This window comes from Cherax quadricarinatus, chromosome 17, assembly GCF_038502225.1.
Source record: "Cherax quadricarinatus isolate ZL_2023a chromosome 17, ASM3850222v1, whole genome shotgun sequence".
NCBI classification, from domain to species: Eukaryota; Metazoa; Arthropoda; class Malacostraca; order Decapoda; family Parastacidae; genus Cherax; species Cherax quadricarinatus.
In genome coordinates this window covers 22,485,630-22,499,863 of record NC_091308.1, presented here as the reverse complement: position 1 = coordinate 22,499,863, position 14,234 = coordinate 22,485,630, and the positions used below count along the sequence as shown (strand labels likewise).

General features: G+C 39.3%; 1 protein-coding gene across 1 annotated transcript in view; it reads left to right on the top strand.

The window, feature by feature from the left end:
• Vti1a (Vesicle transport through interaction with t-SNAREs 1a) overlaps positions 1 to 13,773 on the top strand; it is a 68,341-nt gene extending 54,568 nt beyond the window's left edge. Inside the window, exons 4-5 of the mRNA XM_070085862.1 lie at positions 1,089 to 1,306; positions 13,448 to 13,773. Of these exons, the coding sequence (XP_069941963.1) occupies positions 1,089 to 1,306; positions 13,448 to 13,603 (374 nt within the window). The 3' untranslated portion in view covers positions 13,604 to 13,773. The remainder of the gene's footprint in view (positions 1 to 1,088; positions 1,307 to 13,447) is intronic.
• The last annotated feature ends 461 nt before the right edge of the window (positions 13,774 to 14,234 follow it).

Here is a 14,234-nt window from a genome sequence, read left to right as displayed (position 1 = left end):
CTATGCTGAAACTCATTAATCAGATTATACTCATTAAGGTGACTTCTAATAATTTTTTTTTTTTAACACTTCAGCCGTCTCCCACCAAGGCAGAGTGACCCCAAAAAAAAAAACACTCTCACTATCATTCAACACTTTCACGATCATTCACACATAATCATTGTCTTTGCAGAGGTGCCCAGATACAGCAGTTCAGATGTCACTTCAAACAACCAATATCCCAAACCTCTCAAATCCAGCTAACTGGTTTCCCTGAATTCCTTCACAAAGTGTTACCTTACCTTGCTCACACTCCAACAGCTCTTCAAGCCCAAAACCATTTGCCTCCACTCCTCTCTAACACATTCATACATATCTGTTGGATGTCCAAGACCATTGTGCACAAAACCTCTTTTACAAAACTTCTTTTAGAAAACCCTTCAGCTTTCCTAGGGTGACCCCTACCCTGCCTTCCCCCCACTGCAAATTTATACACCTTCCAAGTCATTCTTTTTTTGCTCCACCCTCTTTGAATGTCCAGACTGCCTAAACAAACCCTTTTCAGCCCTCTGGATAATACTTCTAGTAACTCTGCACCTCCAAGCTATGAATTCTCTGCATAATATATACACCACATGTTGTCTTCAGACACAACATTCACAACCCATGCTTCACACCCATATAAATGTGTTGGTATCAGCGTACTCTCATTCATTCCCCTTTTTACCTCAGTGAATAATGTTAAAATACATATATGTGTCTGCATATAATATATACAGTGGAACCTCGACACTCAACTTAATTGGTTCCAGAAGTCTCTTTGAGTGCCAATCTGTTCAAGTACAGAACAAATTTTTCACAACCAATTTTCTTTTTGGTTGTCTGTTATCACTAACCCTCTTAGGCCCCATGGTGACTTATTTATACAAATAATATAAAAAAAAATGCTAAATAGTTTACACCAAAGTTCTGGCAAGTTGTGTTTATTTGGTGGAGTGCCAAGCAAACGGTCGACTACTGAGTGATTTGTTTACCGAACAAAGCATTCAGATACTGAATTGTTCGAGTGTGGAGCTGTTCGAGTACACTGTATATCATATCTTTTACAGCTAGTATGAGAGCAGAGCTTCTGGAAGATGGGTATGCTGGTGTAAGTGTTGGAGAAGAGCAGCGACAATCACTCCTCGACAACACTGAGACCTTGGAACGAACATCTGTGCGATTGTCACAGGGTCACAAGATTGCTTTGGAAACTGAGCACATTGGGGCACAGATACTGAATGACCTGTATAGTCAAAGACAAACCATAAGTCATGCACAAGAAAGGGTAAGACAAATAGTGTTTTTCTTTAGCCCTTCAGTCCTCTGACTCCTTCACCTGTCTTCTGAGTTCTACACTGAAAGTTTAGCTTCTTCTTTGGTGCAGTGTTCAAAGCCTGCCTCACATCTATATACTATTACTATACCCTGGTACATTCCTTTATAGATAAACCTCTTTCAGTAGATGCCTCAGCATACCACCTAAATTTCTCTCCTCTCCCCTCTGTTCTATGGTTTACCTTGTTTTTCATGGACCCATCTCCTGACATCTTCTCCCACCATATTCCCTCTCCTCAGTCTGATATTCTGATCTTTCATTGCTTAGGCTTGTTGTTGCTCTCATCAACTTGCTTTTTTCTCTTCATTTTTAATTTCCTTCTTTTACATACCCTCCCAAAAGAAGTGTGTTAATAGCATAGAATGGCAGTGGCAACTCTCACTTTATATAAGATTTATTGTCTTTTGCTCCCGCATATCTTCCCAGCACCTTAGCATTCACTTCTTTTACAGCCCCATTCGTAAATATTTTTAAAAAATCAAGATGACATCACACATCCCTGTTTAAGTCCTACTTTTACTGGGAAATAGTCCCACTCTCTTGCTTACCCTAACCTGAGCCTTGTTCTCCTCGTAAAAACTTACTGCTTATAGTAATCCACTACCTATTATATGTATTTCCAACTGCTTATAGTAATCCACCAGTGGTCAGTGGTCAGTCGTCACGTGAGGTCACAGACCCTGAGCTGCTTTGGGGATTAGCGTGGACGGTTACAAAGCATGGCTTGCTTCTGCAGTGTTTTAAAAATTGAGGTTGGAGAGTTGAAGGAGGAGGTCTTGCTTCTCCAGGAGGAGATTAGGAGGCTGAAGGTCCACCTCAATGGGTCTGGGAGAGAGTGTGAGGTGGCTGGAGTTGTGGGAAATGAGGCTTCTAGCAGTGAGGTGCAGTCTGTCTCTCGCTGTGAGGAGGCTGTAGGTGGGGAGGTAGCAACGGCTACCAGCAGTGAGGTGCAGCCCAGCACCTTCTACAAGTGGCGAGTGGTTCACAGTAATGGGAGGCGCATCAGAGTAAGGAAAGTTAAGAGTGAAGATCTGAAGGTAGGAAATCGCTTTTCTGTTCTTCAGGATGAATGTACTTCAGTGGCCAGTGAAGGTAAGGGTACTACTGCCCCTGCTAATGGAGGTAAGCGCATTCTTGTGGTTGGTGACTCTCAGGTAAGATATATTGACCGTGCTTTTTGTAATAGGAATAAGAAGATGAGAGATAGAGTGTGCTTCCCTGGAGCTGGTGTTGGGGACATAGTCAACAGGCTGGATAATATCATGTCAGATAATGGGAACAAGCCCATTATCTGTCTCAGTGCTGGTGGAAATGATATTGGGAAGGGTAGGAGAGAAGAGCTGCTAGATAAGTACAGGTCAGCTATAGATTTCATTAAGTCTAAGGGAGGGATCCCAATCATATAGCATCTTGCCTAGAAGGGGAGTAGGAAATGAATGGTTGTCTAGGGCAATTGGTGTAAATTGCTGGCTAGACAGATACTGCAAGGAACTTGCAATCCCATTCATTGACAACTGGAACAACTTTTATGGCAAACATGATATGTATGCAAGGGATGGGGTACATCTCTCTGGGGCTGGGGTGGTAGCACTTGCAGACTCGATTGAGAAGGCCATTGGTGAAATGCCTATGATTTTAAACTGATAGAAGATAGAGGTATGCGTGTGTGTGGGAAACAAGCAGGTTGCAACACTAGGGTTGGAAACAGTAAATGTATAAAAGGCATTCAGCATGAAGTTATAAATAAAAACAGTAGATCAGGTCAGCAAACAAAGGGGGATAGCAGAGGGCAGCAAGGGACTAGCTCCCTTAAGGTTTACTATACTAATAGCAGGAGTGTAAGAAATAAGATAGATGAGCTAAGATTAATTGCAAGTGCAGGAAACATAGATATTATTGCTATAACAGAGACCTGGCTCAATCTGAAAGATAGAGAGATGCCCTCTGAATGTCACATACAAGGCTATAAATTATTCCACACTGACAGGGTCAACAGGAAAGGTGGTGGAGTAGCAATGTATGTCAGAGACAATTTAAATTGTTGTGTTAGACAAGATATAAAATTAGAAGCGTCAGCCACTGAATCTGTTTGGTTACAGCTTCTCGAGGGCCGAGAAAAACTAATTTTGGGTGTGATTTACAGGGCCCCAAATCTTGATAAGGAGTGCAGTAAACTTCTATGGGACGAAATTCGTAAGGCATCTACAAACGAAAATGTTGTGCTAATGGGAGATTTCAACTATAGACAGATTGACTGGAGCAATTTGACAGGAAATTTAGAGTCAGGTGACTTTCTTGATACGATCCAGGATTGTTTTTTAAAACAGTTTGTGACAGAGCCAACTAGGGGAAATAACCTCCTTGACTTGGTTCTTGCCAGTAGAGAAACACTAATTAATAATCTTGAGGTTAATGATGAGCTTGGGGAAAGTGATCACAAATCACTCAGTTTTAATATATCATGGAATTCCCCTAATAATGACAATCAAGTCTCTGTCCCTGACTTCCGCTTGGCTGATTTCATAGGACTGAAAAATTACTTAGGTGGGCTGAACTGGAATGACCTAACTAAGGATCAGGTAGGTGGTGATGGATGCCGATATGACGCTTTCCAGGGCATAGTTCTAGCTGCTCAGTCAAATTATGTTCCAAATAGGGAAATCAGATCAAACAAAAATGATCCTAAATGGATGAACAATAGATTAAAATATCTAATTGGTCAAAAGAGAGGCATATATAGGCAAATCAAAAGAGGAGAGGGGCAATTAAGAAATCGATATATTCAGTTAAAGAGAGAAATAAAAAAAGGAATTAGAAAAGCAAAAAGAGATTATGAGGTTAAAGTTGCAAGAGATTCGAAGACTAACCCAAAAGGATTCTTTCAGGTATATCATTTTATATCCATGGGGAAGTGGAATAAGAATCTTTCCTCCGTAAGCCATGTGTGTTGTAAAAGTCAACTAAAATGCCGGGAACAATGGGCTAGTAACCCCTTTTCCTGTAAAGATTACTAAAAAGAATAAGAAGAAGAAAATTGTCAAAGTGGGAAGTCTGAATGTGCGTGGATGTTGTGCAGATGATAAGAAAGAGATGATTGTGGATGTTATGAATGAGAAGAAGCTGGATGTCCTGGCTTTAAGTGAAACAAAGCTGAAGGGGGTGGGAGAGTTTCAGTGGAGAGGAATAAATGGGATTAGGTCAGGGGTTTCAAATAGAGTTAGAGCTAAAGAAGGAGTAGCAATAATGTTGAAGGATAAGCTATGGCAGGAAAAGAGGGACTATAAATGTATTAATTCAAGGATTATGTGGAGTAAAATAAAGATTGGATGTGAAAAGTGGGTTATAATAAGCATGTATACACCTGGAGAAGAGAGAAGTGTAGAGGAGAGAGAGAGATTTTGGGAAATGTTGAGTGAATGCATGGGGAGTTTTGAATCAAGTGTGAGAGTAATGGTGGTTGGGGATTTCAGTGCTAAAGTGGGTAAAAATGTTATGGAGGGAGTAGTAGGTAAATTTGGGGTGCCAGGGGTAAATGTAAATGGGGAGCCTTTAATTGAGCTATGTGTAGAAAGAGATTTGGTAATAAGTAATACATATTTTCTGAAAAAGAGGATAAATAAATATACAAGGTATGATGTAGCACGTAATGAAAGTAGTTTATTAGATTATGTATTGGTGGATAAAAGGTTGATGGGTAGGCTCCAGGATGTACATGTTTATAGAGGGGCAACTGATATATCGGATCATTATTTAGTTGTAGCTACAGTTAGAGTAAGAGGTAGATGGGAAAAGAGGAAGGTGGCAACAACAAGTAAGAGGGAGGTGAAAGTGTATAAACTAAGGGAGGAGGAAGTTCGGGTGAGATATAAGCGACTATTGGCAGAAAGGTGGGCTAGTGCAAAGATGAGTAGTGGGGGGGTTGAAGAGGGTTGGAATAGTTTTAAAAATGCAGTATTAGAATGTGGGGCAGAAGTTTGTGGTTATAGGAGGGTGGGGGCAGGAGGAAAGAGGAGTGATTGGTGGAATGATGAAGTAAAGGGTGTGATAGAGAAAAAGGTAGCTTATGAGAAGTTTTTACAAAGCAGAAGTGTTATAAGAAGAGCAGAGTATATGGAGAGTAAAAGAAAGGTAAAGAGAGTGGTGAGAGAGTGCAAAAGGAGAGCAGATGATAGAGTGGGAGAGGCACTGTCAAGAAATTTTAATGAAAATAAGAAAAAAATTTGGAGTGAGTTAAACAAGTTAAGAAAGCCTAGGGAAAGTATGGATTTGTCAGTTAAAAACAGAGTAGGGGAGTTAGTAGATGGGGAGATGGAGGTATTAGGTAGATGGTGAGAATATTTTGAGGAACTTTTAAATGTTAAGGAAGAAACAGAGGCAGTAATTTCATGCACTGGTCAGGGAGGTATACCATCTTTTAGGAGTGAAGAAGAGCAGAATGTAAGTGTGGGGGAGGTACGTGAGGCATTACATAAAATGAAAGGGGGTAAAGCAGGTGGAACTGATGGGATCATGACAGAAATGTTAAAGCAGGGGGGGATATAGTGTTGGAGTGGTTGATACTTTTGTTTAATAAATGTATGAAAGAGGGGAAGGTACCTAGGGATTGGCGGAGAGCATGTATAGTCCCTTTATATAAAGGGAAAGGGGACAAAAGAGACTGTAAAAATTATAGAGGAATAAGTTTACTGAGTATACCAGGAAGAGTATACGGTAGGGTTATAATTGAAAGAATTAGAGGTAAGACAGAATGTAGGATTGCGGATGAGCAAGGAGGTTTCAGAGTGGGTAGGGGATGTGTAGATCAAGTGTTTACATTGAAGCATATATGTGAACAGTATTTAGATAAAGGTAGGGAAGTTTTTATTGCATTTATGGATTTAGAAAAGGCATATGATAGAGTGGATAGAGGAGCAATGTGGCAGAAGTTGCAAGTATATGGAATAGGTGGTAAGTTATTAAATGCTGTAAAGAGTTTTTATGAGGATAGTGAGGCTCAGGTTAGGGTGTGTAGAAGAGAGGGAGAATACTTCCCGGTAAAAGTAGGTCTTAGACAGGGATGTGTAATGTCACCATGGTTGTTTAATATATTTATAGATGGGGTTGTAAAGGAAGTAAATGCTAGGGTGTTCGGGAGAGGGGTGGGATTAAATTTTGGGGAATCAAATTCAAAATGGGAATTGACACAGTTACTTTTTGCTGATGATACTGTGCTTATGGGAGATTCTAAAGAAAAATTGCAAAGGTTAGTGGATGAGTTTGGGAATATGTGTAAAGGTAGAAAGTTGAAAGTGAACATAGAAAAGAGTAAGGTGATGAGGGTGTCAAATGATTTAGATAAAGAAAAATTGGATATCAAATTGGGGAGGAGGAGTATGGAAGAAGTGAATGTTTTCAGATACTTGGGGGTTGACGTGTCGGCGGATGGATTTATGAAGGATGAGGTTAATCATAGAATTGATGAGGGAAAAAAGGTGAGTGGTGCGTTGAGGTATATGTGGAGTCAAAAAACGTTATCTATGGAGGCAAAGAAGGGAATGTATGAAAGTATAGTAGTACCAACACTCTTACATGGGTGTGAAGTTTGGGTGGTAAATGCAGCAGCGAGGAGATGGTTGGTGGAGGCGGTGGAGATGTCCTGTTTAAGGGCAATGTGTGATGTAAATATTATGCAGAAAATTCGGAGTGTGGAAATTAGGAAAAGGTGTGGAGTTAATAAAAGTATTAGTCAGAGGGCAGATGAGGGATTGTTGAGGTGGTTTGGTCATTTAGAGAGAATGGATCAAAGTAAAATGACATGGAAAGCATATAAATCTATAGGGGAATGAAGGCAGGGTAGGGGTCGTCCTCGAAAGGGTTGGAGAGAGGGGGTAAAGGAGGTTTTGTGGGCAAGAGGCTTGGACTTCCAGCAAGCGTGCATGAGCGTGTTAGATAGGAGTGAATGGAGACGAATGGTACTTGGGACCTGACGATCTGTTGGAGTGTGAGCAGGGTAATATTTAGTGAAGGGATTCAGGGAAACTGGTTATTTTCATATAGTCGGACTTGAGTCCTGGAAATGGGAAGTACAATGCCTGCACTTTAAAGGAGGGGTTTGGGATATTGGCAGTTTTAAGGGATATGTTGTGTATCTTTATATGTGTATGCTTCTAAACTGTTGTATTCTGAGCACCTCTGCAAAAACAGTGATAATGTGCGAGTGTGGTGAAAGTGTTGAATGATGATGAAAGTATTTTCTTTTTGGGGATTTTCTTTCTTTTTTTTGGGTCACCCTGCCTCGGTGGGAGACGGCCGACTTGTTGAAAAAAAAAAAATACAGAAGTAAGATCAGGGACAAGATAGGCCCACTCAAAAGTTCCTCGGGTCAGCTCACTGACAGTGATAAGGAAATGTGTAGAAGTTTTAACACATACTTCCTCTCAGTTTTTACACAGGAGGATACCAGCGATATTCCAGAAATGATAAATTATGTGGAACAGGACGATAATAAACTGTGCACGATTAGGGTCACAAGTGACATGGTCCTTAGGCAAATAGATAAATTAAAACCTAACAAATCCCCAGGCCCTGATGAACTGTATGCAAGGGTTCTAAAGGAATGTAAAGAGGAGCTTAGCAAACCTTTGGCTAATCTTTTCAACATATCACTACAAACTGGCATGGTGCCAGATAAGTGGAAAATGGCAAATGTGATACCTATTTTCAAAGCAGGTGACAGGTCCTTAGCTTCAAACTATAGACCAATAAGCCTAACCTCCATAGTGGGAAAATTTATGGAATCAATAATTGCCGAGGCAGTTCGTAGCCACCTTGAAAAGCATAAATTAATCAATGAATCTCAGCATGGTTTTACAAAGGGGCGTTCCTGCCTTACGAATTTGTTAACTTTTCTCACTAAGGTATTTGAGGAGGTAGATCATGGTATGAATATGATATTGTGTACATGGACTTCAGTAAGGCTTTTGACAGGGTCCCACATCAGAGACTATTGAGGAAAATTAAGGCACATGGAATAGGAGGAGAAATTTTTTCCTGGATAGAGGCATGGTTGACAAATAGGCAGCAGAGAGTTTGCATAAATGGGGAGAAATCAGAGTGGGGAAGCGTCATGAGCGGTGTTCCACAGGGGTCAGTGTTGGGCCCCCTGCTGTTCACAATATACATAAACGACATAGATGAGGGCATAAAGAGCGACATCAGCAAGTTTGCCGATGACACCAAAATAGGCCGTCAAATTCATTCTGACGAGGACATTAGAGCACTCCAGGAAGATTTGAGTAGACTGATGCAGTGGTCGGAGAGGTGGCAGATGCAGTTTAATATAGACAAATGCAAAGTTCTAAATGTTGGACAGGACAATAACCATGCCACATATAAACTAAATAATGCAGATCTTAATATTACGGATTGCGAAAAAGATTTAGGAGTTCTGGTTAGCAGTAATCTGAAACCAAGACAACAGTGCATAAGTGTTCGCAATAAAGCTAATAGAATCCTTGGCTTTATATCAAGAAGCATAAATAATAGGAGTCCTTAGGTTGTTCTTCAACTCTATACATCTTGGTTAGGCCTCATTTAGATTATGCTGCACAGTTTTGGTCACCGTATTACAGAATGGATATAAATGCTCTGGAAAATGTACAAAGGAGGATGACAAAGTTGATCCCATGTATCAGAAACCTTCCCTATGAGGATAGACTAAGGGCCCTGAATCTTCACTCTCTAGAAAGACGTAGAATTAGGGGGGATATGATTGAGGTGTATAAATGGAAGACAGGAATAAATAAAGGGGATGTAAATAGTGTGCTGAAAATATCTAGCCTAGACAGGACTCACAGCAATGGTTTTAAGTTAGAAAAATTCAGATTCAGGAAGGATATAGGAAAGTACTGGTTTGGTAATAGAGTTGTGGATGAGTGGAACAAACTCCCAAGTACAGTTATAGAGGCCAGAACGTTGTGTAGCTTTAAAAATAGGTTGGATAAATACATGAGTGGATGTGGGTGGGTGTGAGTTGGACCTGATTAGCTTGTGGTACCAGGACGGTTGCCGTGTTCCTCCCTTAAGTCAAGGTGACCTGACCTGACTAGGTTGGGTGCATTGGCTTAAGCCGGTAGGAGACTTGGACCTGCCTCGCATGGGCCAGTAGGCTTGCTGCAGTGTTCCTTCGTTCCTATGTTCTTATTTCCAACTGCTTATAGTAATCCACCACCTATTCTATGCATTTCCAACTGCTTATAGTAATCCATCACCTATTATATGCATTTCCAACTGCTTATAGTAATCCACCACCTATTCTATGCATTTCCAACTGCTTATAGTAATCCACCACCTATTCTATGCATTTCCAACTGCTTATAGTAATTCACCACCTATTCTTTGCATTTCCAACTGCTTATAGTAATCCACCACCTATTCTATGCATTTCCAACATGTGCTACATTACTTTCCTATCCACTCTTTTACATTTTTTTTTTTTAAACAAGTCGGCCGTCTCCCACCGAGGCAGGGTGACCCAAAAAAGAAAGAAAATCCCCAAAAAGAAAATGCTTTCATCATCATTCAACACTTTCACCACACTCACACATTATCACTGTTTTTGCAGAGGTGCTCAGAATACAACAGTTTAGAAGCATATACGTATAAAGATACACAACATATCCCTCCAAACTGCCAATATCCCAAACCCCTCCTTTAAAGTGCAGGCATTGTACTTCCCATTTCCAGGACTCAAGTCCGACTATATGAAAATAACCGGTTTCCCTGAATCCCTTCACTAAGTATTACCCTGCTCACACTCCAACAGATCGTCAGGTCCCAAGTATCATTCGTCTCCATTCACTCCTATCTAACACGCTCACGCACGCTTGCTGGAAGTCCAAGCCCCTCGCCCACGAAACCACCTTTACCCCCTCTCTCCAACCCTTTCAAGGACGACCCCTACCCCTCCTTCCTTTCCCTATAGATTTATAGTGGACCCCCGGTTAACGATATTTTTTCACTCCAGAAGTATGTTCAGGTGCCAGTACTGACCGAATTTGTTCCCATAAGGAATATTGTGAAGTAGATTAGTCCATTTCAGACCCCCAAACATACACGTACAAACGCACTTACATAAATACACTTACATAATTGGTCGCATTCGGAGGTGATCGTTATGCGGGGGTCCACTGTATATGCTTTCCATGTCATTCTACTTTGATCCATTCTCTCTAAATGACCAAACTACCTCAACAACCCCTCTTCTGCCCTCTGACTAATGCTTTTATTAACTCCACACCTTCTTCTAATTTCCACACTCCGAATTTTCTGCATAATATTTACATCACACATTGCCCTTAGACAGGACTTCTCCACTGCCTCCAACCGCCTCCTCGCTGCTGCATTTACCACCCAAGCTTCACATCCATATAAGAATGTTGGTACTACTATACTTTCATACATTCCCTTCTTTGCCTCCATAGATAGCATTTTTTGACTCCACATATACCTCAACGCACCACTCACCTTTTTTTCCCTCATCAATTCTATGATTAATCTCATCCTTCATAAATCCATCCGCCGACACGTCAACTCCCAAGTATCTGAAAACATTCACTTCTTCCATACTACTCCTCCCCAATTTGATATCCAATTTTTCTTTATCTAAATTATTTGATACCCTCATCACCTTACTCTTTTCTATGTTCACTTTCAACTTTCTACCTTTACACACATTCCCAAACTCATCCACTAACCTTTGCAATTTTTCTTTAGAATCTCCCATAAGCACAGTATCATCAGCAAAAAATAACTGTGTCAATTCCCATTTTGAATTTGATTCCCCATAATTTAATCCCACCCCTCTCCCGAACATCCTAGCATTTACTTCTTTTACAACCCCATCTATAAATATATTAAACAACCATGGTGACATTACACATCCCTTTCTAAGACCTACTTTTACCGGGAAGTATTCTCCCTCTCTTCTACACACCTTAACCTGAACCTCACTATCCTCATAAAAACTCTAACAGCATTTAGTAACTTACCACCTATTCCATATACTTGCAACATCTGCCACATTGCTCCTCTATCCACTCTATCATATGCCTTTTCTAAATCCATAAATGCAATAAAAACTTCCCTACCTTTATCTAAATACTGTTCACATATATGCTTCAATGTAAACACTTGATCTACACATCCCCTACCCCCTCTGAAGCCTCCCTGCTCATCCGCAATCCTACATTCTGTCTTACCTCTAATTCTTTCAATTATAACCCTACCGTATACTTTTCCTGGTATACTCAGTAAACTTTTACATGCCTTTCCTAAATCCACAAGTGCAACAAACAGCTCCCTACCTTATCTAAGTATTGTTCACTTATATACAGTGGAACCTCGGTACTCAAACAGCTCCTTACTCGAACAAAGCTCAGCACTTCACCAAACTAACACGATGCACTAGAACTTTGCTGTAAACTATTTCGTGTTTCTTCGCATTTTTTTTTATTTGTATAAATAAGTCACCATGGGACCTACAAAGATTAGTGATAACAGCCAACCAAAAAGAAAATTGGTTGGGAAGAATTTGTTCTATACTCAAACGGATCGGCACTCGAACAGCCTTCTGGAATGAGCTAAGTTTGAGTACCAAGGTTCCACTGTACTTCAATGTAAATACTTAGTTGACACATTCTCAACCTTCCCTAAGTCCTTGTTCCTCTGCTATCCTGCTTTGTTTTACCCCTGATTCTTTCAATAATAATTATGCCTTTTGTCTTACTTGGTATACTCAACAAGCTTAGTCTCCCTAAAATGCTTACATTTTCCTCATTGATGATGCTTTCAGTTTTCTAGAGTGAAGAGTTATTTTATCTTCCTATACCCACTGATACCTTTCTTGCTCATAATTATTCACCTTTTTGTGTGTGTGGACTCTTTCCAGGGTAATTTTTTTTTTCAAACCCTTGATGTTGCTAAGGGCTCTCCCTTATTTCCTGTTGTTGGTAGTCTTTACAAGGAGTATTTTGAAACTGTTCTTCCTACTATTGAGATACGTCTTTCTCTCTGGCTTTGGTATATAGATGATGTCTTTATTATTTTTGCCACATGACTCCTGAAAAGTCCATTTGTACATTCAGGAATTTCCACAGTTATAGAGTATTAGTAACTACTAAATACTTGCTAAAAAAAATTCCCACATTCACTCTTCCTAGAACACAGTCTATAAAGGATAGTGGTGACACTTAACTTTTCCCTGGCATCACTGTTCAAGGCAGTGCCTTCTGTGATACCACAGTAGAAAGTCTGAAAATGTTTCCTTGCCATTGGTGTTTTTTTTGATATATGAAAAGGCACATCAAGAATATTAGGCTAATAGTGCTAGGTTATGTATTGTAAATAAAAGAAATGAATGAGTTAATATAGTTATCTTAGCTTTTCACAACACTTAAAGGTAGCATGGCTGGTCTTTAATTGATGATGCATAGTTAGACTTTTCTTATCTATGCCCCAAAACACCATTACATACACTATGACTTTGATTAGTAATGCCTTCATATTCATGTACACATACAAGAGGCTGTAATTTATTTGAGCCAGTTAGTTACTAGCCTACACACAGTACTGAGGTAAGAATGGAATTTGATAATCAAATACTTTTATCTAGTTCACTGATCACTGCAAACAATTTAGCCTAATTCACCGATCAGTGAAATTCAGGAAATGCTCCCTCCATAACACCCACAATATTTAACTCATAATTATTTGTGTGTAAAATATGCTGGTAAGTCCTGAGAGGTAAAGCAATAACCTAAAACCATTAGGATCACTAACATTGTATCATGCCTGAATAGGTAAAACACTCAAGAACTATAGAGGATTTTATAAGATATGGTATATGGATTAATTGCAATCAACCATGAGACATCGAAAAAACAGAGGAGAGGAGTTCTTACTATTGTACCATTGGTTCTGAAAGCATGTGATCCCAGCATTAACCATCAGTTGTAGATAAAACTGACCTTGTCAGTTTACAAGTAATTGTATTATTAAAATGACAGATAAAGAGGGGAAAAAAAATTACAGTATTTTCAAATCTTTTTACAGTTACGTGAGACAGATGCAGATCTGGACCAAAGCTCAAGAGTTCTCAATACTATGTTACGACGGGTCTTGCAAAATAGATTCATCTTGTATGCAGCTTTTATTGCAGTAGGTCTTGTCATAGCATTGGCAATCTACTTCTCGGTTAGCAGAGGATGACAATGAAGTTGCATTATCACATAATTATATACAAATGTACATATTGCTTTAACTCATTGTTTATTGTAGACTTTATATTGTATTTCAGTACCATTGCTTCATTAACCAGAATTGCTTAATGCAAGCATTTAAGTGTTGAATGAATTCATATTTAGCAGAAAGCATGCATGCATATATATATATATATATATATATATATATATATATATATATATATATATATATATATATATATATATATATATATATATATATATATATTATATATATATATATATATATATATATATATATATATATATATATATATATATATATACACACACACACACACACACACACACACACACACACACACACACATACATACATACATACATACATACATACATACATACATACATACATACATACATATATGTATGGGGAAGTGGAACAGAATTCTTCCTCCGTAAGCCATGCGTGTCCCAAGAGGCGACTAAAATGCCGGGAGCAAGGGGCTAGTAACCCCTTATCTTGTATATATTCCTAAATTTAAAAGGAGAAACTTTTGTTTTTCCTTTTGGGCCACCGCACCTCAGTGGGATACGGCTGGTATGTTGAAAGAAGAGGAATATATACATACATACAT